The sequence below is a fragment of the Chinchilla lanigera genome, unplaced genomic scaffold (genome assembly GCF_000276665.1).
Source record: "Chinchilla lanigera isolate Chin_1 unplaced genomic scaffold, ChiLan1.0 scaffold00042, whole genome shotgun sequence".
Taxonomy (NCBI): Eukaryota; Metazoa; Chordata; class Mammalia; order Rodentia; family Chinchillidae; genus Chinchilla; species Chinchilla lanigera.
Genome location: NW_004955443.1, coordinates 7,551,554 through 7,575,373, shown reverse-complemented (window position 1 = coordinate 7,575,373; position 23,820 = coordinate 7,551,554). Strand labels below are relative to the sequence as shown.

General features: G+C 37.5%; 1 protein-coding gene and 1 pseudogene across 1 annotated transcript in view; one reads left to right on the top strand and one right to left on the bottom strand.

Annotated features, from left to right (window-relative positions):
* Pds5a (PDS5 cohesin associated factor A) overlaps positions 1-23,820 on the bottom strand; it is a gene marked incomplete at its 5' end in the record, with an annotated part of 128,115 nt that overhangs the window by 28,175 nt on the left and 76,120 nt on the right. Inside the window, 9 exon segments of the mRNA XM_005391971.2 lie at positions 1,686-1,800; positions 2,401-2,605; positions 2,941-3,064; positions 6,463-6,599; positions 8,413-8,481; positions 11,905-12,063; positions 12,838-12,961; positions 16,559-16,719; positions 18,696-18,801. Of these exon segments, the coding sequence (XP_005392028.1) occupies positions 1,686-1,800; positions 2,401-2,605; positions 2,941-3,064; positions 6,463-6,599; positions 8,413-8,481; positions 11,905-12,063; positions 12,838-12,961; positions 16,559-16,719; positions 18,696-18,801 (1,200 nt within the window).
* Positions 18,813-22,122, top strand: LOC102022236 (annotated as a pseudogene).

Sequence of the window (23,820 nt, the reverse complement as noted above, 5' to 3'; positions counted from 1 at the left end):
TACATCTTCAGCTTGCCTAGCAATTTACATATAGCTAAAATGTTGCCAAACACAGAGCTTGTATTCTAGGCAAATACATATATCACTTTATTATGTCATGCAAGTATTTTCTGGAATATCTCTAAATAAAAATTGTTTTCTAAGCAAGCAACAGGATTTTCAAGTAAGTATAAACATAAAAATTTATAAAATAAAATATTAGAATTATTTCAAAATATGCATTTTACAGAAAAGTCAAATGAAGGCCAATTAAGTTTTGGTTTTTTTGAGGGGGATGGGTAGAGGTATGGTTCTAGAGTTTGGACCCAGGACCTTGAGCATACAGGCAAGCAAATCACCACTGAGCTACACCCCCAGGTCCTTGTAAATTTTGTTTTAAGACAGAGTCCCACTAAGTTTTCTAGTTTGGCCTTGAACTTGCAATTCTCCACCTTAGCCTAAGTATAGTAGCTGAGATTACAGATTTGTGCCTCTCCCCATAGCCCAAAAAATTCTGAATCAAAATACTGGGAGTAAAACTTAAGTCTGCTGAAACCTAAGAATACGGGTTTAAAATTATATATATATTTAGTGAATAAAAAAGTTCTAAAACATTTTTCAAAACCGTAGACTTAAAGTGTTTGACCTATAACTGTTTAGGAATAAGACTTATGTCCGGCACAGAAAATTCTAACAAAATATATGCTAAAGTATCAGCAATGAGGCAGGAATGTAAATACTGCTCTTAGGTTTCTTTCTTTTTTTTAAATTTTATTTTATTTTATTTTATTTTATTTTATTTTTTTTTCATCTTTTTGAGACAGGGTCTCGCTATGCAGTTCAGGCTGGTCTTGAGCTCACTTTGTAGCCAAGGCTGGTCTCGAACTCAAACCAATCCTCCTGCCTCAGCCTCCCGAGTGCTGGGATTACAGGTGTGCACCATCACACCAGGCTTACTCTCAGGTTTCTTAGAGGTCATCTGTAGACAATCCTCACTCTGTTACTCTTGTACAACTGCACTATATGGCAACTTCTACGCATTAAGTGTTTTGTCTTGCCACAAAATATTTCATGTATGGGCATATTTTTAAGGTACTATTCTTTTTTCTTTTTATTTGGCCATACTGAGTGGGGAACTGAACCAAGAACCTTGTATGAACTATATCCTGAGCCTTGTATTTTGCAAGAGAGTCTCATTAAGTTGTCTTGGTAGGACTTGAACTCACAACCCTCCGGCTTCAGTGCCCCAAGTAAGACACAAGCATGAGCCACTGTGCTGACTAATGCAGTACCTTTCAGATACATGTGAAGATGAGTATAACTGTTTTCCCAGTGCCTCACACATGCCAGGCAAATGCCTACCCTGACCTTCATCCTTAGACCAAGGGCACATTTTTGTTTCTTGAGTTTTTAAATATTCTAACTGATGCTCACTTTAACATAAGCAAGAATGATACCACATAAAAATTAAAATAACCAAACTAACCTATTGCAAACAAGACAGTTAAGTAACTGCACACAAATAAAAAACAGAACAATTGAAAAGGGCTAGTTAGATGGGAACAATTTTAAAAGATGACACAATTTTACAATGAATGAATAAAAACAAAAATAATTTTATTCTAATGGGAAGTACAATATGAAAAATAGTATTTTTTAAAAGTAAAAACAATGGGTGGAATTCTTGAAAAAATGTTAAGACTTACTCTTTGATATCACGAAGCTGATCAACATCCTGTGATCTTGTAAAATCTGGATCATGCGCAAGCAGGTGAATCATGTATGGAACTACATATTCAGGCAACAGCGACAACAATTTTTCTACAGTGAAAATACCATGATCAACAACACTATAATAGCTTTATTTTTAATTTAATTTTTTGAGACAGGGTCTCAATATGTAGTTCAGGCTGGCCTTGAACTCACAGCAATCTTCCTGCCTCAGCCTCCCAAGGGCTGGGATTACAAGCATGCGCCACCATGCCTGGCTTTATAACAGTTTTTATAAATCCCTTCCTAGGTTTGAGTTCTAACAACTTCAGTTTCCTTTTTTTTTTCAATTATTTCCAAATTAGAGGCAACATAATATCTAGATGATACTATTGAAATACTTGTACGTCAACTTTCAAAGATACTAAAACTTAAAGACATTTGAAAGATTATAAAGGTAACACTTTACTCTGAGCAATATGTTCAAATTATATGGCTAAGAAAAATGCAATCACATAAACACTTTGTTATATAAATTAATAAGACTCAAAATTCAGGACAGTGGTTTTTAAACTAATTGTAACTACAATAATAGCACTCTGTAAAACTACCAGTTTTATCATAAACTATAATAGAAATATATGACCTCCCCTCAAAAAACTGATACACTGACAAGATAAACATGCACAAGTGAAACTGTCAGTTCCTTACCAGTAGCCATAGGGTTTTGCTTAATGTACTCTCTTCTTATACTGATGTTTTTTAGCAAACACTGCCGTGCATGTGCTCTCCTCTCCTTCACAGGATCTTTGGCACACAAGGCAAAGATTGCCATATACTCCAGCGGGAGCAGTAGCTTCACAAGTGCCTTATGCAGCTTCTGAGCAAATATCTGCCTTACTTGGTAGCACTCATCCTATAGCAGCACAAAAATACTTAAAATTGGCAAATATTTAAAGTCTTAAGTATTTTAAATGTCTTCTTTATTTTTTAAAATAATAATTATATTGGGGAAATAAATTATTTAATATTTGAGAGATATTTAAATAAGTAATAGCAGTATCTTTAGAGCATATGGAGTGGATCTCAAAACTCAGAAAAATAAATGGATTTAATTCTGTAAAATCTTTTATTTTTGGTACCAGGAATCAAACTCATGACCTCACACTTGCCAGGCAGGCAGTGTGCCACTGAACTATATCCCCGGCCCTGGATTTAAATTTGAGGACAAGTATTTCACAAAATACTTACATTAATAACAAGTGCACAGAGCTGAAACTGTTCTGGAGTAATAATTTCATGGTAACAAGGTTCCTGAGCAAGCTTCATTATGGCACTACCAGCAGCTAATCGCAAGCGAGACATATCAGATTTACTATAAACAAACAAAAAAGAAATAAACATTTCCTAGAACCATTATCACATATAACAATGCTCTGATCCTTTTATTTGGGGGTAAGGGGTCTGGGAATTGAACCCAGAAAGTGCTAAGCTACATACTCAGCCTTATTTATTTAGTTTGAGACAGAGTTTCACTAAATTGCCTAAGCTGGTCTCAAACTTGTCACCCTCCTGCTTTAGCCTCCTGTGTAGTTTGGATTACAGATGTCTATGTACTACCATGCCCGGTCTTCTGATCCCGCTTTGAATCCATCAGGTATAATTTATGCTTAAATAGCGTAATGTGGAAATACGACAAAGTTACTGTTTTGAGTTCACAAACTTAGCAGGGAAAATCGTTCAATTCATTCTGAATTGCTGATAATAAAATTACTGACCTTCATTTCTAGTCATGCTCTGATGAGAAATAAAGCCTGATCTGTGTCACAGCCAAACAACTATGCTTACTCTTGTTACCAAACAGCTGCAATGCTGTGAAGAGCAGTTACATTGCAATCTGGATCCCTCATCTCAAGAACGCATACTCTGTACAAAACTTGATTTTTTAAATTTTTATTTTATTTTATTTTATTATTACTCTTTTTTTTCTTTTTGAGACAGGGTCTCCCTATGCAGTTCAGGCTGGCCTTGAACTCACTTTGTAGCCCAGGCTGGCCTCGAACTTGGAATGATCCTCCTGCCCAAATGCTGGGATTACAGGCGTGCGCCACCACGCCTCGCTGAAAATTTGATTTTAAAAAAGGGGGGGAAAAGCCAAAGAATTAGAAATCACCTAATATACATTACTTCTTTACATTTTTAATTTTTAAAAAATTTTGTTTGATTTTCTACATTTTTATGAATATATATACATACACACAGAACAAAAATCTAGTTTAATCCTACACATGTTTGATAAAATGGCAGGGAAGTAGTCAGGAGGGAAGCACTGTCAGAAAAACACCTAAAAGAAAAGGATACTGAGTTTTGATTTAGTTTCTGGGCTGACTTCCTTCCATGACATGAAGTTTTCAAAGGGTACCTAAGTGGCCTTGGCACACACCTCACATCATAAACTTACATGACCTAAAAATGGTAACATGTGACAGCAAATGGGCATGAAAGAATGCAGTTTTCCTACTTCAAGTTCTATGTGGAACATAGCATGGCTCTGTGTTTTGAAGACTAGGAAATGGGGAAGAATGACTGGAAAGTTTGCTTAGCACACAAATGGAGCCAAAAAGGTGCTGTGAGATAACTGGATTAAAGTGAACACTGATAACAATGAGGGACTCTCAATGGCTTCTGCAGTCGAAGTATCAGGAAAGTAAACAACAGCAATTACGAGTGCCTACTCTGGGCCAAGCAGTACTGAAGTACCGTCCAGGCTTTCTATCGTTTCATTTTCACTCTTACAGAGGAAGGAACTGTGGCTTAGAGAAGTGTTTTATGGAAATTTACCCAGCTTGGATGTGGAGTTGTATGAGTTTTTCAGAGTTCAAGCTAATGTCATGACATGTATAAGATTGAATTAAGATCAAATGATCCAACCTTATATTCCATAATTAAAATTTCCCAACATTCTGTGGTAAAAAATATTGGGAAGAACATGTTTGTGTATGTATTTTCATGATTCTTTTATTATTTCCCAAATAATGAGCCCAAAATCACATTTAAAAATGAAAAAAATTTTTTTTGCAGTGATAGGGATTGAACCTATGCCTCATGTATGCTAGGCAAGAGCGCTACCACTGAGCTACATCTCCAGCCCTTTCTATCTTTTTCTTTTGAGACACAGACTTACTAAATTTTCAGGGCTGGCCTCAAACTTACAATCTGCCTAGACTTCCAAGTAGGTGTGATTACAGGTATAAATCACTCTGTCCCTGCAGATGAATACACATCTTGCACTCAGAAAAATGAAACCCTTTTCCTGATTCCACTGAGCAAAAACAGATGAACTCCCCCCGCTCCAACACACATTTGCTAACACAAGAGAGGTATTAGTAACGTTAAACATTTCTCAGGGCTGGGAAGTTGCTGAGTAGGTGAATGCTTGTCTGGTAAGCAAGAGGCCCTGGGCTACCCAGAGACATTCAACACTGCAAAAATAAAACTAGTTGAGCACAGCTAAGGCAGGAGGATTGCAAGTTTCAGCCCACTTGGAGCAATTTAGGAATACCCTACCTAAAAAAAAAGTCTGATGATATAGCTCAGTGTGAGGGTCCTGGGTTCAACTCCAGTGCCGAAAAACAAAAACAAAAACAAAACCTGAGTGTGGTGGCAACATGCCTGTAATCCTCCCATTCAGGAGGCTGAGGCTGGTCAACTGCCATGAGTTCAAGGCCAGCCTGGAGTACATAATGAAGCTCTGCCTCAAAAAAACAAAAACAAAAATCAAGTAAAATTCAGATAATAACATAACAGTACCTGGTAGCTAATAGTGTTCAATAAATAATGAATGCAGAAATGATTAAATCTCTAACAAAAATATAAAGTACGAATATATCACAAATATAAATCTTTAGGTATCTTTGCTAGTATGCTTGCTCCTAGTAAATCAAGAATTTGAAAGAAACAAGGAACTTGAAAAATTGAGGTTTTTTTGTTTTTTTTTTTTTTTTTGGTTTTTCTCCGGTACCGGGAACCGAACTCATGACCTTGCGCTTGCCGGGCAGACGCTTTGCCGCTGAGCTAAATCCCCAGCCCCTTTTGTTTTTTTTTTTTTTGGTTTCTTGAGACAGGGTCTCACTACATAGTATAGACTGGCCTCAAATTTGTGGCGATTCTCCTCCCTCAGCCTCCCGAGTGCTGGGATTACAGGCTTGTCCCACCAGGCCCAGCTGAGCTTTGTTTCTATTTTAAAAGAAACGAAAAGGAGACTACAATTTTGCAGATTTGAAGACTGAAACTTGTAGAAATAGAAAATAATTTGCTTTATTTTTTTGCATATATGCAATCCACCCAGCCAGGAGGCTGCACCTCTCCCTTCTTTGAAGGAGGGAGAATTTTATTACTTTTATGGTACATAAGTCTCTCCACCTGTTCTATCACTTTAGTACAGGGTAGGTTCCATGAAAGCAGGTGCTGATTACATTGTTTGGTGGAACAGAAATCCAACAAGTATTTGTGTAATTGATTCAGATGTTGATGTTAACTGTAACACGACACTATAGTCATTATGACTAAAAATTTACTGGTAGTTCAGAGTCTTTGGAAGCAAAGAAAAACTTCTAAAAATAAAAGCACTCTAAAGGACATAAACCCCAAGTGAGCATGTAAAATTTAATTTCAAAGCATAAAGTGCAATTACAACATTAGGTAAATAAATCCCACGTAAACCCTTACCAAAATTTCTGAGCTAAGGAAATTGGGAAGGCATAAAAATCTCACCTGATCCTCTTTTGCTCTGTCAGGTCACCCTCACTAACCAACATCGCCGATAATAAGCGAAGAGTTGAATTGGCAGATTTAGACTGGTTGTTTTTCATACCCAACAGCCACCTTACCAGAAGTTTAATTGCCTGTACCTATAAAATATTAACATGCTAAAAAAAGAAGGCAATTTAAAATTCCAAGGGGAAGATTCATTTATATGAATGGGATTAATAAGCTCTACTTATCCTCATCAGACTTTTTATTATTATAAAAGTTTATTGGATAATATTATTTATTCTGTGTTCAATCTATAACAAGCATTTTCCCCAGAGATGTACATGCATTCAATTATACAATCTTCCAAACAACTCCTTGAGGGAGGTATTCTTAACTCCAACCGATAAGCAAGTGACATGACTTGGTCTGGCTCCAGAACTCAGGTGGGCTTTTTTTGAGACAGGCTCTTGCTATGTAGTTCAGGCTGGCCCTAAACTCACTATGTAGCTCAGGCTGGCCTTGAACATGGAGTGATCATCCTGGCTCAGCCTCCTGAGTGCTGGGATTACAGGCATGCACCACCATGCCTGGACAGAATTCAGGCTTTTATTATTGAAACACTTGTCTAAGATTTTTACATTTTGTTAAAATATATACTTTAAAAATAACTATTTAGAAGAATGATTATGAGAGCCTAGGAAGGCTCTGAGGAGGGAAATGGAGAAGGATGTTTAACCAGTACATGAATGCAGATGAATAGGAGGAATAACGTCTAATGTCCTATATATAGTTGGATAACTATGGTTGACCATAACTAAATGAGTATTTCAAAATAGTAGAGAAATAGTTTGAATATTCCTAACACAAGTATATAATAAATGCTTGGGTGGATCAGCTAATTAGTTCAATCTGGTTATTATATATTATATGGAAATGTTACACTGTACCCTGTAAATATGTACAATTACGATATCATTTCAAAATGAAAATAACTGTTGAACCTATGCTGATTAAAAACAACTATTTAGGCAGACTTTCATATTTTTGTAATACTGAAAAGCTGAAGAAATCATGAAGTCTAGTTCTGTATCATTTAACATTCTGACCAAAAAATTGGATTTTCTGTAATTATTTGAAGGTGCCTACTCAAAAGACTGCTAACAATATACTATGTGAAAGAGGCAGCCAAAGGATCTAGGTATTATTTACTATATTTACTGAAAATCTGGTAAAAAAAGAATCAACAGAATATATACTTGACTATGAACTGAAACAGATTATCAAAGGTGATATAATCTTTCATTTTAAATTCGAAGCTCACCACTTCAAAAAATTAGCTCCACTGAAGCTTCATTTACATCTACCAAAGGTCAGTTTGGTGACCAGCACCTGTCTCTGCCAAGGGAATGCTTGTCTGCTTATAGACTGTGGTGGTGAGCCTAGAGGTTATGATGTCTCTGAGCACCAGCATTCTACAATCTCCTTGCACACAAGCCACACTGAGACTGTTTCAGTAGGCTGAAGACTGATGCATGATCAGGAACAATGACAAGTATAATTTCTTTGAGAAATAACATCTATTTATTATTATGGATTTTAAAATTAAAGCACCTAGCTGAAAAATGTTTATTATTTCTTATGGTACTGGGTACTGACTCTAGTACCTTGCAGATGCTAGGCAAGGACTCTGGTGCTGAATTACATCTCTAGTTCCCCATAAAAATTTTATTTTGAGGTAGGGCCTCACTAAGTTGCTCAGGCTGGACCACAGTGTATGATCTTCCTGCCTCAGCTTCCCAAATAGCTGGGATTACAGGTGTATGTCACCATGCCTGGCTTGCTCATTAACTATCAGACTAAAAAAGAAGGAAGAGGAGGAGGAAGAAGGAGAGGGGAGGAAAAGAAAGAAAAAGATATCTAGAAACTCTTTTTTCAACATAAAGGTAATCAAGACCCACATAAATTTACCTTTGCTAGTACTTCAGGGGAAACTTCTTCATCCGGAGACCACAATTTTCCGTTCTTTTCACCTGTTGACTATAGACAATTAGACAAATTTAGCTTTTAGAAAAAAAAGTCTTAAAGTTTTGCTCATGAAGTTTTTCATGTTGAGCAATCCAAGTTCTGGCAAACCTACTGGAAAGTCACAACACACAGCTTGGGAAAGAAATTGTAAAACTCATATTCTCCAATTCCAGAACATATTATAAACCTATATATGATCAAGACAATGTGATTGGTATAGAAGGAAGAAAAGAGAATCCAGGAATAAATCATTTTTGACAAAGCACAAAACCATTCTTTGGTGAAAGATTAGTCTCATTAATAAATGGTGCAGGAAAAAGTTGGTATACACAAACTAAAGAATGAAGCTGGGCTGCCATACCACATACAAAAATAAACTCAAATCTGATCAAAGATCTTAATTTAAGAGTTGACACTATAAAATTAAAAATATAAAAAAGGTAAGAGGGATGACAAATTGGATTTGGCAAATATTTGACAAGGGTTAAATATCAAGAATATATAAACTCTTACACCTCAACAATAATAGAAACAAACAATCCAATGAAAAATGGTAAAGGATTTGAATAGATAGCTCTCCAAAGCTAGAAAGATAGCCAATAAGTGTATGATAAAGATCCTCAACATCTGTAATAGTTGTTCATTGTGTCAACTTAAGAAGTTTATAAGTTTAACTAAATGATCAGCAGGAAGCCAGGGGCCTCACTTTGTAAACACCCTCATCCTGTGCAAGATGAGGGCATGGAGATGGTGTGAATGCTACACCCGCGGGGTGGGGCAGGAGGGTGGGAGGGGATAACCTCCTTACAATATAAGGGAGGAAAAGAGGCTTGCTCTCCCCTTTTGCTCTTGTTGCTTTTGCCATCTTCTGTGCAATGAACTGTTGCCCCTTGCCATGTGCCACCCTGCCTTGGAGCCAACTGATTACGCACTGAAACCTCCACAAATTGTGAGCTAAATAAACCTTTCCTTCCTTAATTTGGGGTGTTGGGTATTTTGTCCCAGCAATGAGAGAAAAGTAACTAACACAAAATCATTATTAAAAACATAATGAGACACTATAAGTGAAACTGTTAAGTGTTAGCAAAGATGTGGAGAAATTTGAAGCCTTGTGTGTTGCTAGTTAGCTATAAAGTGAAAAAAGACTATAAAAAATGATACAATTATGTACCAATTCCCCCATGATTGATGTATTTACTATCATGTCAAAAATACACTAATAAAATATGGGAAAAAAATTGGTACCATTACTTTGGGAAACAGTCTAGCGGTTCCTTAAAAAGTTCAACAGAGAAGGACCATGTTATCTGAGAATTTTACTTAGATACATACACAAAGACTAGAAGATAGGTACTCAAATGTTCACTGTTCAGTATCAGTGTTATTCACAAAAGCCAAGAATAGGTGGAAACAGCGGCTAGGGATTTAGCTCAGCGGCAAAGCGCCTGCCTGGCAAGCGCAAGGTCGTGAGTTCAGTTCCTGGTACCGGAGAAAAAAAAAAAAAAAAAAAAAAAAAAGAATAGGTGGAAACAACCCACATGTCCAGCAGACAAAATGCTGGATATACATACAAAGGTGTATTATTCAGCCATAAAAAAGAATGATTCTGATAATATACAACATGGATAAACCTTGAAAATATAGTAAGTGAAATAAGACAGACACAAAGGGACAAATATTGTATGATAAGAGATATCTACAATAGGCAAATTCCTAGGCTAAAGAGTCAGAACAGAGGTTCTTAAGGAACAGGGGAATTACTGCTTAGTGGGTACAGAGTTTCTATTTGGAATGATGAAGTAGATCTGGAGGCGGATGGAGGGGGTGGTCAGACAACATGGGATGTCAGGAACTGCACACTTAAGATGGCCAACTTTATATTATATATATTTTACCACAACTAGAAAAACAATGACTTATCTTAAAAGAGGATCTGTCACAGAGGATGGCTATGTATAGTAAAATTCCAAATGTTCGTTTCTGGTTTTATTTTTTTTGAGACAGGGTCTTGTTATTTAGTCCAGGCCTTGACTTCACTATACATCCTAGGCTAGCCTCAAACTCAAGGTGCTTTTTCTGCCTCAGCATCCCAAGTGCTGGAATAACAGGCACGTGCCACTATGCCTGGCTCTGTTCCTAACATTCTATAGCAAAGCTGACAACAATTAAGTTGGATATTTCTTTTTGCCTATTTTTTTTTTGTCTTTTTTGAGACAGGGTCTCGCTATGCAGTTCAGGCCGGCCTTGAGCTCACTTTGTAGCCCAGGCTGGTCTCGAATTCACAACGATCCTCCTGTCTCAGCCTCCAGAGTGCTGAGATTACAGGTGTGCACCACCAGGCCCGGCTTCTTTTTGCTTTTTGAGATAGGATCTCACTATGTAGCACAGGATAGCAAACTTGTAATCCTTCTGCCTCAGTTTCATGAATGCTGAGACTGCACACATGTGCCACCTTGCTTGGACAACTGAGTATTTCAAAATAGCTAGTAGAGAGGATTTTGAATGTTCCCCTTCACAAAGAAATGATATACCATTTATAATGACCTGATCATTACACATTGTACAAATACTGAGATGTCACACTGTGACATTAATATGTACAATAACTTTGTGAAGATTATCTACAATAAAATCATCACTGAGAAGCATCCAATCTCTAGTTTAAAAAAGAAAGTATCTTAAATTTCACATTTGTTGCCAGCCACATCCATCAAGAGTGCGAACACATGGATGTACAGAGTGGGAAATGAACCACTCATCCTCTTCCCTCCTTGTCTGCTACAATCCAAAAGGGGAGGCTACAGATGCAGAAGATGCACTAACATGTGCCTTTTTAAAAAAACTCCTAATATTGAGGGCTCAAGACTACTGGACCATGTGGGGAAAAGGTTAGGGAAGTTTTGGGTAACTTAGATATATGGTAAATTTGAAAGTCATCCATACTGACCAGTCAGTAAGAATGTGTTGTGTCTTTATCAATAAATTCGTTTATAAACATTTGGTAAAGTGGTGATTCTTAAAGTATGTTTCTTAATCATTTGGGGAACATCTTCTATCTTATTCCTGGGTTCCAACGCAGAGAAAATAAATCACAACAACCACACTCACATACACGTCAATGTCTGAAAGAGTACATAAATCTAGTGCCAGATGTGTAATGTAGCATTTCTGCAAGTTAATCAAATTCAGGTCCACTTGAATGAAGAGTGGGGCTGGGGATACAGCTTAGTGGTCAAATATGTGCTTAGTATACTTGAAGCTCTGGGTTTAATCTCCAGCAAAGAGAAAGAGAGGAGGAAAAAAGGAAAGCATTATATATAGGCAGAGAAAGAAAAACCTGTTTCTGTGATAAAAATGTAAATAGTCTTAATCTCAAGAGTCTGAATTTTCTTTTTATTTTAAAGAGAAGAGTTTGAATTTAATTGAGAAACTTACCCTGTCATTCATTAGTAGATCTTTCACAATAAAATTTGCTACTACAGATTTCATTGGGGAAGCAAACTGATCTGGTGCTAACATAGAAATGTGGCCCAGTGAAACTAACGGAGTTATAAGTTGTTCTGGTACATCAGCATTCAGACTCCTACTGAGTGGCTATAAAAATAAAACAGAAAACATTACTAATTTCTTTTACATTTCACGGAAGCAGATTTTCCTAAGCCCTCCTAAATTGTTTGCCCAAATATCTGTTTTAATGATATGATCACAATTAACTTCAACCACGTTAGGCATTTGGTTCTTAGTTCACCTAATGGAATTTAAGATTGAAAAATGTAGAAAAATAAAAGGAAAACATTAAACTGAAGTAGAAAGTAGAAAACAAGAATAAATCTGCACTATTTTCAACAACCCTAAGTTAGGTTTGCTGTGTTGGTGGATTTCTTACCCCATGGGGACATTGTTATATGATCTAGAATTAAAAAAAAAAAAAAGAGGTTCTCAGGGCTCTGTTCTTATTACATCCGATTCATGGTAAAATGGGTATTTTTCTGGTGGTAAAATCAGGCTAGGAATCATATATAATGAAAGGGAAGCCAGATTAACTACCAGCTAGGGTTGTTAGGTACCTAAACAGTGTGGTTCAAAGTCATCTCAAAACAGCATAGATAAATGGACCACTGAGCCAACATGGCTGAAATGAAGGGAGATGTTCTCACACAAAAAACACCTTTTAATATGAAGTTTTAGAACATATAATTGGAACTAAGAGCTGAACACACAGTGCTGAATAAAACAGAATCCCTGCTCCCAAGGAATTTATATTCTAGGATAGGACTACATACACTAAACAGCAAATCTAGCTTCCATCTTTATAAAATCACAGTTTAAGAAATGAAGATCAATATAAACACATCCTATTATATATACCTCAAAAATCTGTGCAAGCTGGACTTCTTTATTTGTGAATATGGCATGTATACAGTGCACGGCCTGTTTTGCTTGGTGTGGAGTACCCCTCTTTGCTTTTTGATGTAAAATGGGAATTAAGGTCCTGCAAAAAATAATGTCATAGTTTTTTTTTTTTTTAAAAGCTCATAAACCCACAAGCCTTCTTTTCATTGTCTCTCACTTCCCCTGTTGGGATGTAAGCTGCTAGAAGTCTTTTCTAAAAATTATCTGATCTACAGAAGGATTTAAAAAAACTCCTAATATTGAGGGCTCAAGACTCCCTCTCTGTTCCCAAGTACAAAGAAATGCAATATTTCAAGACAAAGGCTATTGAAGACAATCTGTATTTTAAAGATACCCAGGATTATGAAGAAATAGCAACCACCTCTAATTTATAATCTATATACGACTGGTGAAAGGGTACTAAATTTATCTAGTACTTATTGAGTTCACTCACCGTCTGTGATGTTTTTACATGGATTAATTCAACTAATGCTCACTACCACCCGAAGAGGACTATCACTGTAGCCATGATATAGATGAGAAAACTGAAGGTTAAGGACAGTATTTAAACCTCCTAAGGCAGGAGGAGCCGGAAACCTATAGTATATGTGCCACAGGCTATTCTCATTGGAAGCTCTAGAAGGTTTGCCATCACCGTCCTAAGGTGACAGAGTTAGGAAATGGTGAAACTGGAATTTGAAAAGAAGCATTTGTTTTGTTTCTTTTCTTTTTCTCCCTATTCTTCCTTTTTTGGAGGGGTGGGTGGTATTGGATCCTGAACCCAGGCCTTCACACAGGGCTATGTTCTCAGGTCCTTTAAAATTATATTTTGAGATGGGATTGCTACATTGTCTTGCACTTGTGATCCTCCTACCTTAGTCTCCCAGATTGCTAAGACTACATTCATGCATCACCACATATGGCAAAAGTATTCACTTCAAAAGCAATGCACTTAACCTCTACACTGGCACTTAAGGCTAAACTTGAGCCAGGCATGGTGGCACATGCCTGTAATCCCAGCACACAGGAGGCTGAGGCTGGAGGACTGCCATGAGGTTCGAGGGTACCTTGGGCTACATAGTGAGTTCAAGGCCAGCCTGAACTACATAGTGAGACCTATTTCAAAAGAAAAAAGAAAAAAGAAAAAGAAAAAAAGAAAAAAAAAAAAAGAAAAAGACTAAACTTAAGTCTTTCTCTAGGACAATATGGAAATACACATTAAGGGGGCTGGGCATTTAGCTCAGCGGCACAGCGCCTGCCTGGCAAGCTCAAGGTCGTGAGTTTGATTCCTGGTACCGGAAAAAAAAAACAAAAAAAACCCCCCCAAAACCCCAAAAAACATATTAAGGTCTTAAAGCATTAAATGGTGAGGATATGGGAAAATATTTGGTAGAATGCAGAAAATAGCATGCTTATATCAATCTATAAAAATAGGTAAAAAGAAAAAAATGGGCAAAAAAGTAGATATTCCTTAGAAATATACATATCAAAATGTTAATAGTAACTTTCTATTTTTCTAGTTTTAGTTTTCTACAATAAATATAAGTATTTTTATAATCAGGAGAAAACTTATAAAGTAAAATAAGTCAAGGAAAGACATTTATTATCTTTTTTTTATTTATTTCATTTATTTTTTATTTTTTCTCGGTACCGGGAATCAAACTCACAACCTTGCGCTTGCCAGGCAGGCGCTTTGCTGCTGAGCTAAATCCCCAGCCCCCAAAGACATTTATTATCATTTAATGCAATTACAAAAGATCTTCTTTTATAGATCATAAAGTTAATACTAACATATGCATCAGTGACTTGCCCAAGGTCCTCTTGTGATAACAGAAGGCTGGACCTCAACAGCAATATCCCAAGCACTGGGCCATGCAGCTCAACCAAAATACCGGAACATGTATTAGTCACGCTTAAGACTGATTTGGTATTTATGAATATACCTGAAGTTGCTTCCCAGAGGGTCTGAATTTATGGGGATTTTCATGCCCGAATAAACTTCCTTGACTGAGCATTAGTTTTCTTTCAAAAACTCATTTTATAAGTGTAACACTGTTTATAAAATAACACTATCAAATAACAAAGACACAATTATGATCAAACTGTTGTCAAATTAATAATTTTCAGTAAAATTCAAATGATACAAAATAAACTTTAACCTTTCTCATTTTTCTTTTATAGTAGTGTAACCTAATGGTGCTATCAGCATTGTCACTGAGGTCTTGTGTGTTGTGCTTTTCTGCATTTCAGTGATCATTTCCTTCTTCCCCTACTTTTTATTTGAGACAGAGGTTTGTTATGCTATTTATGCTGGCCTTGAACTCACTATGTGGCCCAAGCTAAACCTGAATCTGTGGCACTCCTCCTGCTTCAGTATTTAGTGCTGAGATTACAGGTGTGGCCACCAAACCCAGTTTCCCACTATTCTTTTTGGTTTGTTTTTTGGACACAAGGTCTTGCTATGTAGCCCAGGCTGGCCTCAAACTTGGGGAGATCCTCCTGTCTGAGCCTCTCGAGTGTTGGTATGACAGGCGTACACCACCATGCTTGGTGACACTACCTTTAAGAACAAGAGGTTTTATTTTTTGTGTCCAAAATTAACCCTTCTATAGATACTTGTTTTTACAGCATCTTTTGGAAAAGACTTTTTTTTTTTTTTTGGCTTTTTTCCGGTACCGGGAATCAAACTCATGACCTTGAGCTTGCCAGGCAGGCGCTGTGCCACTGAGCTAAATCCCCAGCATGGAAAAAGACTTCTTTTACGAATAGATCCTCTGCCTTTTAAAAAAAAAAGTATAGCTTTTCCTACCATGAAAATCTCACCAGAAATTTTAGACTGCTAGGTCAAAGATATTTCTCATACACACACACCACAATTATCTCTAGACTATAAAATCCTTGAAGGCAGGGAAGGATTGGATAATTTTTTTTTTTTTGTATTTGCCACTATAGTGCTGAGAATTAAGACTGTAAAATAAATATTGAATTATTTCACAAATTATTAGCTCACAAGATTAAAAAAAAAATGCCAGGAGTATATCTGTCCTATTAGCCTATGGGAAATAACTAGTATGTGTTTAGATATACCCTAAAGTACTTGGCTATCCCTGTGCACCAATGTACCTCCTCCAGAAGTTTTCTCCCATGTATTTACAATCCAAACTCTCAGCACAAGTATGACCCTAAGGGAAACCTCTTCAAGATGACAAAGTGAAAATACCAAAACATAGTTTTTTCTAATGAGGACAGGGGAAATGAGCTATAGGGAAAGATCAAGGTAACACAAGTACCAGTGCCAACAACAAATTGACTAATAAATATTTCATAAAGTACACTATTTGCCTCATTCTTCAGTGGGATATGAAGGTGACAGTTATTAAGTTTATGATCCACTTAGAAAAATGTGAACATACACAGATTTGAAAGATACATTAATCATAAAAAAAGATGCATTAATCACAAATTAAAGTAATGCTAAATTCTTTAATAGTTGATTAAAGAAATAATTTAAGTTTGTTTCTCTGCCTAAATTTTAGTGGTGGTCGAGTAAGGCAAGGAAGAGACAAAAGAGGGTACAAAAAAGTCCCTTTAAATGAAAGTCTTTCCTTTTTCCTCTCGTCCTATGTGAAAGGAAAACAATGATTCCACAGATACAACACTTAAGAAACTTTTGTGTTTACCATGCAAAAATACTCACGATCGTATCTGAGGAAGGTCTGTTTCTATTTTGTGGCCTGTATTTCTAAAAATCTGTATTGCAGCTTCTGCTACTTTGTCATCCTCCATTCTCAGGCATTGTAACAAGGACTCATATGTCTCTGCAGAGTGGAACGAGGTAGGATGTGTGAAAGATAGAACCTGGAGGAATAGATACAGCTTTAGGACTACAGACAATGGTTCTAATCCATTAACCATTTACCAGTGCAATTATTTAAATATAGAATGACTAAGAATTGCGTATTTTTCCATTAATTTTTATGACAGGAAATATAAAAATGACATCTTTATTACATCTATTCAACACAAGAATCAACTGGCTGAAATGCCACCTGCCCAAGTGACACTTGTGGTAAAATGTTAAGTGGTTAAAAAAAGAATTATTTTCTATAATAAGCAGAATTTAAAGTGTGGGAGCACCTGTTGGCCACACATAATGAAGATGACATCTCCTGTCCTCTCTTGCAGTTAGCTGTGGCTAATGAGACATTAACAGCAACAACTATGGCAGCTTCCAGTTACTTCCTTATGACAGCTGATAGATAGCCTTTGCTCTATTTTATTCCTCACTGCTTATTCGTTAGTTGAAATGCAAAAAGCATGGCTCTTTTTTTAAAGGAGTGCTATAGTTTAATATTAAGTATTACTGTCAGCTTATTAAGTGACTCAATTTGGTGTCATGTAAGCAAAATGCTGAGCCAGAGATAGGACTGGGAAAAAAATAATCTTTGAGGAAATATATGAAGTGAAATTTATCACAAAAAGTTAACTCATCATTGTGAGAAACCATCATTGTGAACTGTTTTTTGTTTTTTTTTCCCCTTGAGATGGTGTCTCGCTATGTAGTCTAGGTTCGCCTTGAACTCACTATATAGCCCAGGCTAGCCTTGAACTTGTGGTGATCCTCCTGCCTCAGTCTCCCACGTGCTGGGATTACAGGCCTACATCACCAATGCCTGGTTTATCATTGTGACCTTTTAGTGACAACTCTAAATATGTACTTATTCATTTATTTGTTATATGAGCCCCAGCTTACCCTTAAAGAACTTATAACAACTTATATTGTGACACATCTACAAAGTTTACTTCTCAGAAGTGGAAATAATTCAGTGTAACATCAGAAATAAGGGCTAAAACTAGAGAAGCATGAAAGGAGGAAACTGAGCAGGAAGCCTTCATTAATTTATTCAGTAAATATTTATCCAATGAATCATAAGTACAGACACTCAGTGGATTTTGCAGTGGTAACATTTAGTTACAAGTTTTAATTATTTAGAGAAACACAGAGAATTAAATTTGAACAACTGAGTGAAAAACGACCTATTAAAATTTATTTACCTTAAAAGTGATCTTGCTTTTGAAAATATAACAAATCTTATTTATGAAACATCATCCTAATTCTTTCCAAGGAAATGGTGTCTAAGGTGATCTCAGTATGACCCCATCACTCTCCTTCCTATGCTGTTCTGTCTTTACCCCCTTAGTTTACACAGTACAGTGGTTTCAACGTCTCTCCAGTTTTAACTGCTTCTCCTCTTTACTGCATTCAGTGAAAGCTCTACCAAGTGCTGTGACTGTTCAAATGGCAGATTCAAAGCACCTGCAGTACCTTTCTGCCTAATGGCACTCTACAATCTGGAGCCCAACCTTTTTTTTCCATTATTCCCCAAAGCAATCCCTTTTCTTCAGTTATATTATCTCCATAGTTTCCAGTCATTTGAATTAACTGTTCAATTTGTTGAACACTTTTGGAATCTATTAGGACAAATAGTTGTTGAGAATTCCCTAATCAGACAGATGTTTTATGATAATTCCTGTGGGTAGTCAGTTGCCTCAGATGCAAGTTCTTTGAAAGGTGAGATAAGATTATTTAGCACTCACTGTAACAAGCACAGCAGGCAAGCAAATGCTGAAACAATAAAACCCCAAAACATTTTATCATGTGGAATACTTACTCTATTAATGTAAAACACTATTGTTATAAAAGCTGACTTCTACCATAAATTTTTAATCTTTGGAAGTTTCCACTGAAGTAAGCCTCAGTCTTGCATATCCTGAAGGCAATGCAAATTATGACACCAGGGGAATAAATGGTGATAAAACTGTTTCAGACATACCTTAAGAAGCTCAAGTCCTGAACGAATAGCTGCATCTGGACTTACACCCTCCTCTTCATCGTCTGCAGTCCCCTCTATTGACTTATTCATCAGTTTTACTAGTGCACTTTAAAAAAAAAAGTAAGTTAGTAATAGTAATATTACTAGATTAGTAACTACCCTAATTGCATTGTGTTGGAATACATATCAAATTTAAAAAGATCAGGTTCATAGAAGTTTCTGAGGAGGAGGAGTTAAACTTTGTCTTCTGTTTGAGAAGTGGCCTTATTCTTCATTCTCCTAAAAAAACACAAGGCTATAATAATTATAATTCTGCTGAAAATAAAACTAAGTGACATATTTACATAACTATAAGCAATTTAATACTGAATTCATTTTCTTATATAGATTGTAACTTTAAGAAAAATAACAAAAGGCATTGGTGAGTGGGCTAATAACCACTCATTCAAACAAAATACAAATAGTAACAAGCATTGCTGGATGTAGTGGCACACGCTGTAATCCCGGCACTTGGGAGGCTGAGGCAGGAGGACTGTAGGGAGTTCATGGCCAGGCTGGGCTACATAGTGAGTTCAAGGCCAGCCTAGTCTATATAGCAACAGCCAGTCTCAAAAAACCTCCAAAAGCCCTAAGAAAAAATAACAATAACAAAAAACACCAAAAAAGTAACTAACATGAACAATAATATTAAATTAGTCTACTTGCAATTCATCTACTTAATCAGTAATTCTACCCCTAGAAATTAAAAGCAAAGAAGCAGGGGATTGTCCCTAGCAGTGGAGATGGCGGTGACAGCAGCTGCTGAGGTCTCTGGTGCTAGAGCCCAGAAAGTGGCTGAAGCACCAGGCCCTGCCTGAGAGGACTTCCAACTGTGCAGTTACAGCTTCCAGATGCACCCAATCCCACGTCTGCGCCAGAGTGACCCCTGGGGCGAGGAGCTTGTTGAGGATGAGGAGCCTATGGTGCTAACCAACACAAATCTTATGTGTCCTGCCCTGAAATGGGACCTTAAATATCTACACGAGAATACTGGCAACAGAGACTTCTCTCTGTACAGTGCCAGCACTCACAAGTGCTTGTACTATGATGAGAAGAAAATGGCTAATTTCCAGAAATTTAAGCTGAGGTCCAACAGAAAAGAAGTGGAATTTCATGAGTTTGTTGAGAGACTATAGGACTGAAGACAGGTTGTATCTACAGCAAACTGTCAATGACACCATGGGCAGGAAAACTGTCATGGACTTTCTAGGTTTTAACTAGAACTGGATTAATAAGCAACAGGGAAAGTGAGGCTGAGCAAAGCTGACCTCTAACCTGAGGCTCACTGGCATGGAAGGAAATGTGACACCTGCTCACTATGATGAACAGAACTTTGCTCAGATGAAAGGACATACGTGATGCACCTTACTCCCACTGGATCAGTTTGAGTGCCTCTATCCATGCCTTCCACCACCCATGTGACAGAGCCAGGTAGACTTCAACAATCCTGACTATGAGAGATTCCCCAGTTCCCAAAACACAGCTGGTTCTGAAACAGTGGTTGACCCTGGTGATGTTCATTACATACCAATGTGTAGCATCATATAGAGTCATTACTAAATGCGGGGATTACCTTCACTGTGAACTTCTGGTAAAAGGGGGCTCCCACCCCCAAGAGAATTGAATATCCTTTCAAAGTTCATCAGAAAGTGGCCATGATGAGAAACATTGAGGAAGAAGACACTTGGAGAGGCCTTAGGGAACCCACAAGAGGGGGAGCCTTTGTTGAACACAATGATCAAGGGCTGATACAACTAGCCTGCCAGGAGTCAAGGCCTCTGGCCATATCACTGCTGTCCTGTCCACACCGCTTCATTGACAAGGACAGGAGACTCCAACCACTGGTACTGCATGCTGCACTCAATGGACTGGACTTTTGCCTTAGCCTGAGATCCAGGTGTTTGGGGCAAGGCAGAGTGGTTATACTCTGCTTCTGTTTGGAGGGACTTCTCACCCTTGCCTCTTGGGCCCCAGCACTTTCCCTCTCTGCCCCTCAAGTCTGCATTCAGTATGTAGAGTCCCAGCTTCTGGCTGTCATATCTGTGTTAGTCTTGTCAACCACACACATGTATGTATCCGTTCCTTGTTCCCTCCTTCTGGGCCAGGGTATCACTCTGGCTGTTTGCCCTGTCTCCTGCAACCTCAGTGCCTCAGCCTCAGAGGAGATGCTCTTGGACCCCCACTACATCTGGGCTGCAGGGCCACAGCAAGTCTGACTGTTGGGTCAGTGTGCCCTCTGCCAGTTTCTGCAGAGCCAGGCGGTAATGGCTACTGGGACTCTACTAGACAGACTGAAAAGGCTTGCCTTGGAGAGCCTAGATAGCCTTCCAGTGGGAGAGGAATAGAAAGGGTTCCATTTGGGACCTACAAGCTTAATCCATACATAGAGGGGAACCTTGGAACATATGAACCAAGGATTGTGCATATGTTCCAAATTAGAGAAACATAGAGCTTTTCTCTTTCAGTGCCAGCTCCTGCCTGTGTGCTAGGTATCAAGGGAGTTCTCCTAGCTGTGGCTTCTTTAGGCTCTCAGAGCGCATGTCACTGTGTGTGTGTGTGTGTGTGTGTGTGTGTGTGTGTACACTGGTATGTGTGTGTCCACACTGGCCAGCCTCCCTGCTTACTAGAGTTCCCTACTGCTTTCCTTGTCCAGTGTGACACTGCAGTGTGACCCTTGAGAAGTACTGTCTGACTTAACCTACAGCTTTTTAACTTGGATTTTAGCAGTCATATGTTGGTCAGATCTCAGTGCAACCTGCCTGGAGCTGACTGGCTGGAGCCTCCAGGCCTTGTGCCCTCCATCTGGGCCATATCCTATATGCCTGCTGAGCTTCCTGGCTGAGCAGATGACATGGGGTTGGGTTTAGGCAGCTAACTCATTACACTAAAACACTTCCCTTTCATGGTCTTTTTTGACTTTGGGTAAGGGCCAGAAGTTATACGATGCCAAATCTGGTGAATCAGGTAGAAGAGATCATATGGTAACGTACTAATAAGCCTGCCTTCCTGTTGGGTGGCATTCAGCAGCAGCATTCACCTTGTTTAACCATACTTTGTAAAGACATCCACAAAAAAGGACTTCCAGAACTATTTTAGAAAGTAGCATGAACGATGGGGTTCCTGTGTTGAAAGTGAGGGGTAGTATTCTGAGGAGGGTAAATGGCAACATGTCTTTTACTATAACTTTAAAAAATCTAAACATTCATTGTATATTTTTATTATACCCTATATGTATATTTAATATTATAAGAAACTATTTTCTACCTCACCAACACTTGGTATGGTCAGAATCATTAATTTTAGTCATGCTTTGGTTGTGTATTTCTCATTTTAATTTGAATTTGCAATTTTCTAATGAGTAATACTGTTGATTACCTTTTTTTATTTTAAAGAGAATAAAAAATAACAAAATAACAACAACATAGACAAAAACAATAAAAATGATACAGGGTTTCAAAACAGAATGATAGGGATTAACAGTGGTTGTTACATTACATATTGTTATCTTCAGTGAAGTTGCTCAGATTACCAGATGTAAGAATGCAAGATTGATCAAACCATTAAAGAGAATAAAAAATAATAAAAATAAAAACATTAGAAAGGATACAGAACTTCACTAAACAAGATGGCAGGAATTCACCAATGGTTGTTACATTGCATATTGTTGTCTTCATGGCTGTCTTTTTTTGCCCAGTGTGTCTTAAATACTTGTATATCTTATCTGGTGAAGTGTGCTCAAATCTCACCACATTAAAACTGGGTTATTTCTCTTATTATCGAGTAATCAGAATTCTTTATATAGACCCATGCCTTGCAAGTATTTTCCGCCAGGCTTTAGCTTGACTTTTCTAATGTGTGAATAACATTATGAATTTGGTTTTTTATTGGGAAAGAATTCTATTACATTATGTATAAGTTGAAGACTTAAAGTGTTTTGAAAAAATTTATGAATCTGACCATTTGTAATAGTTATTTTTTTGGGTGCATATTTTAAAATACTTATTGAAAACCTATCATATACCAAGACTCATGGTCTATCCGGGAAATAAACAGTGCAAAACAAGGCAAACAACCTTTGGGCTTTCATTGTGATGTTCTAATTACCACTATCACTCAGGAGCTATAAGACCTAATTCTTGAAACCAGGTTATAGTCCTTCTTTTTATGGAAGTATTTTTTCTCACCTACACATTAAATAAATCATGTATATAGCCCATATACTTCATAGGGATATTATGAGGTAAAAGACCATCATCACCAATCAATTGCCTCCTCAAAATTGCTTTTGCGTTCTATACTACATAACAAATGTTAATAAATCTTCACTGTTCCACAACCTGTAAATAAATCCCTCACTTTTAATATAATGGAGAATAGTGGAGGCCTTGAATGGAAACTTCTATACTTTATCTCCTGATCTCATCTAATGTGTGCCTATCATTTTGATTTTATGTCATGGGAGAAGACGACCTTCTTTCTATTCCTCTTCCTTAGGAAAGATGCTGTACAACAGTTACATTTCCTTTCCTTATCTTCAACCTGTATTTTATTAGCACATTTCCAATGCATTTGTTCTGTTTGTTTTCTGGAAATGGGGTCTTGCTATGCTGTCCATGCTGGTCTCAAATCTCCTGGAACTAAGGGGGTCCAATTGCCTCAGCTTTCAAGTGCGGAGTCTACAGGCATGCACTGGCACCAGGTCCAACACCAGTGCACATAAATGTTCAAAATTCTTTCATTAAAAACATTAAAAGACTCTTCTTCAAAATTACCTCATGGTAGCCAAGTGGGATCTAGTGGGCAAGCCGGGCCCGTGAACTAGCACTAGGCTCAGGCAGTTTACTCTGCCCAGACACTGTCACTTGCTCTGTGCACAGGGATGCAGGTAATAGCAAGCCTGTTCTACACCTTTCTGGAGCCACGAAACTCTGGATTTGCCTTTGATGGTACAAAAGAATTATTTTGGCCACTGTATTTTTTTTCCTTTTCCTAATTCCATTGGATGCCTTTATATTAAATTTACTTAACTGCTGGGTATCCTCCAACCATGCTACCTTTTACTCTTCTTGGCATTTGTGATATGACT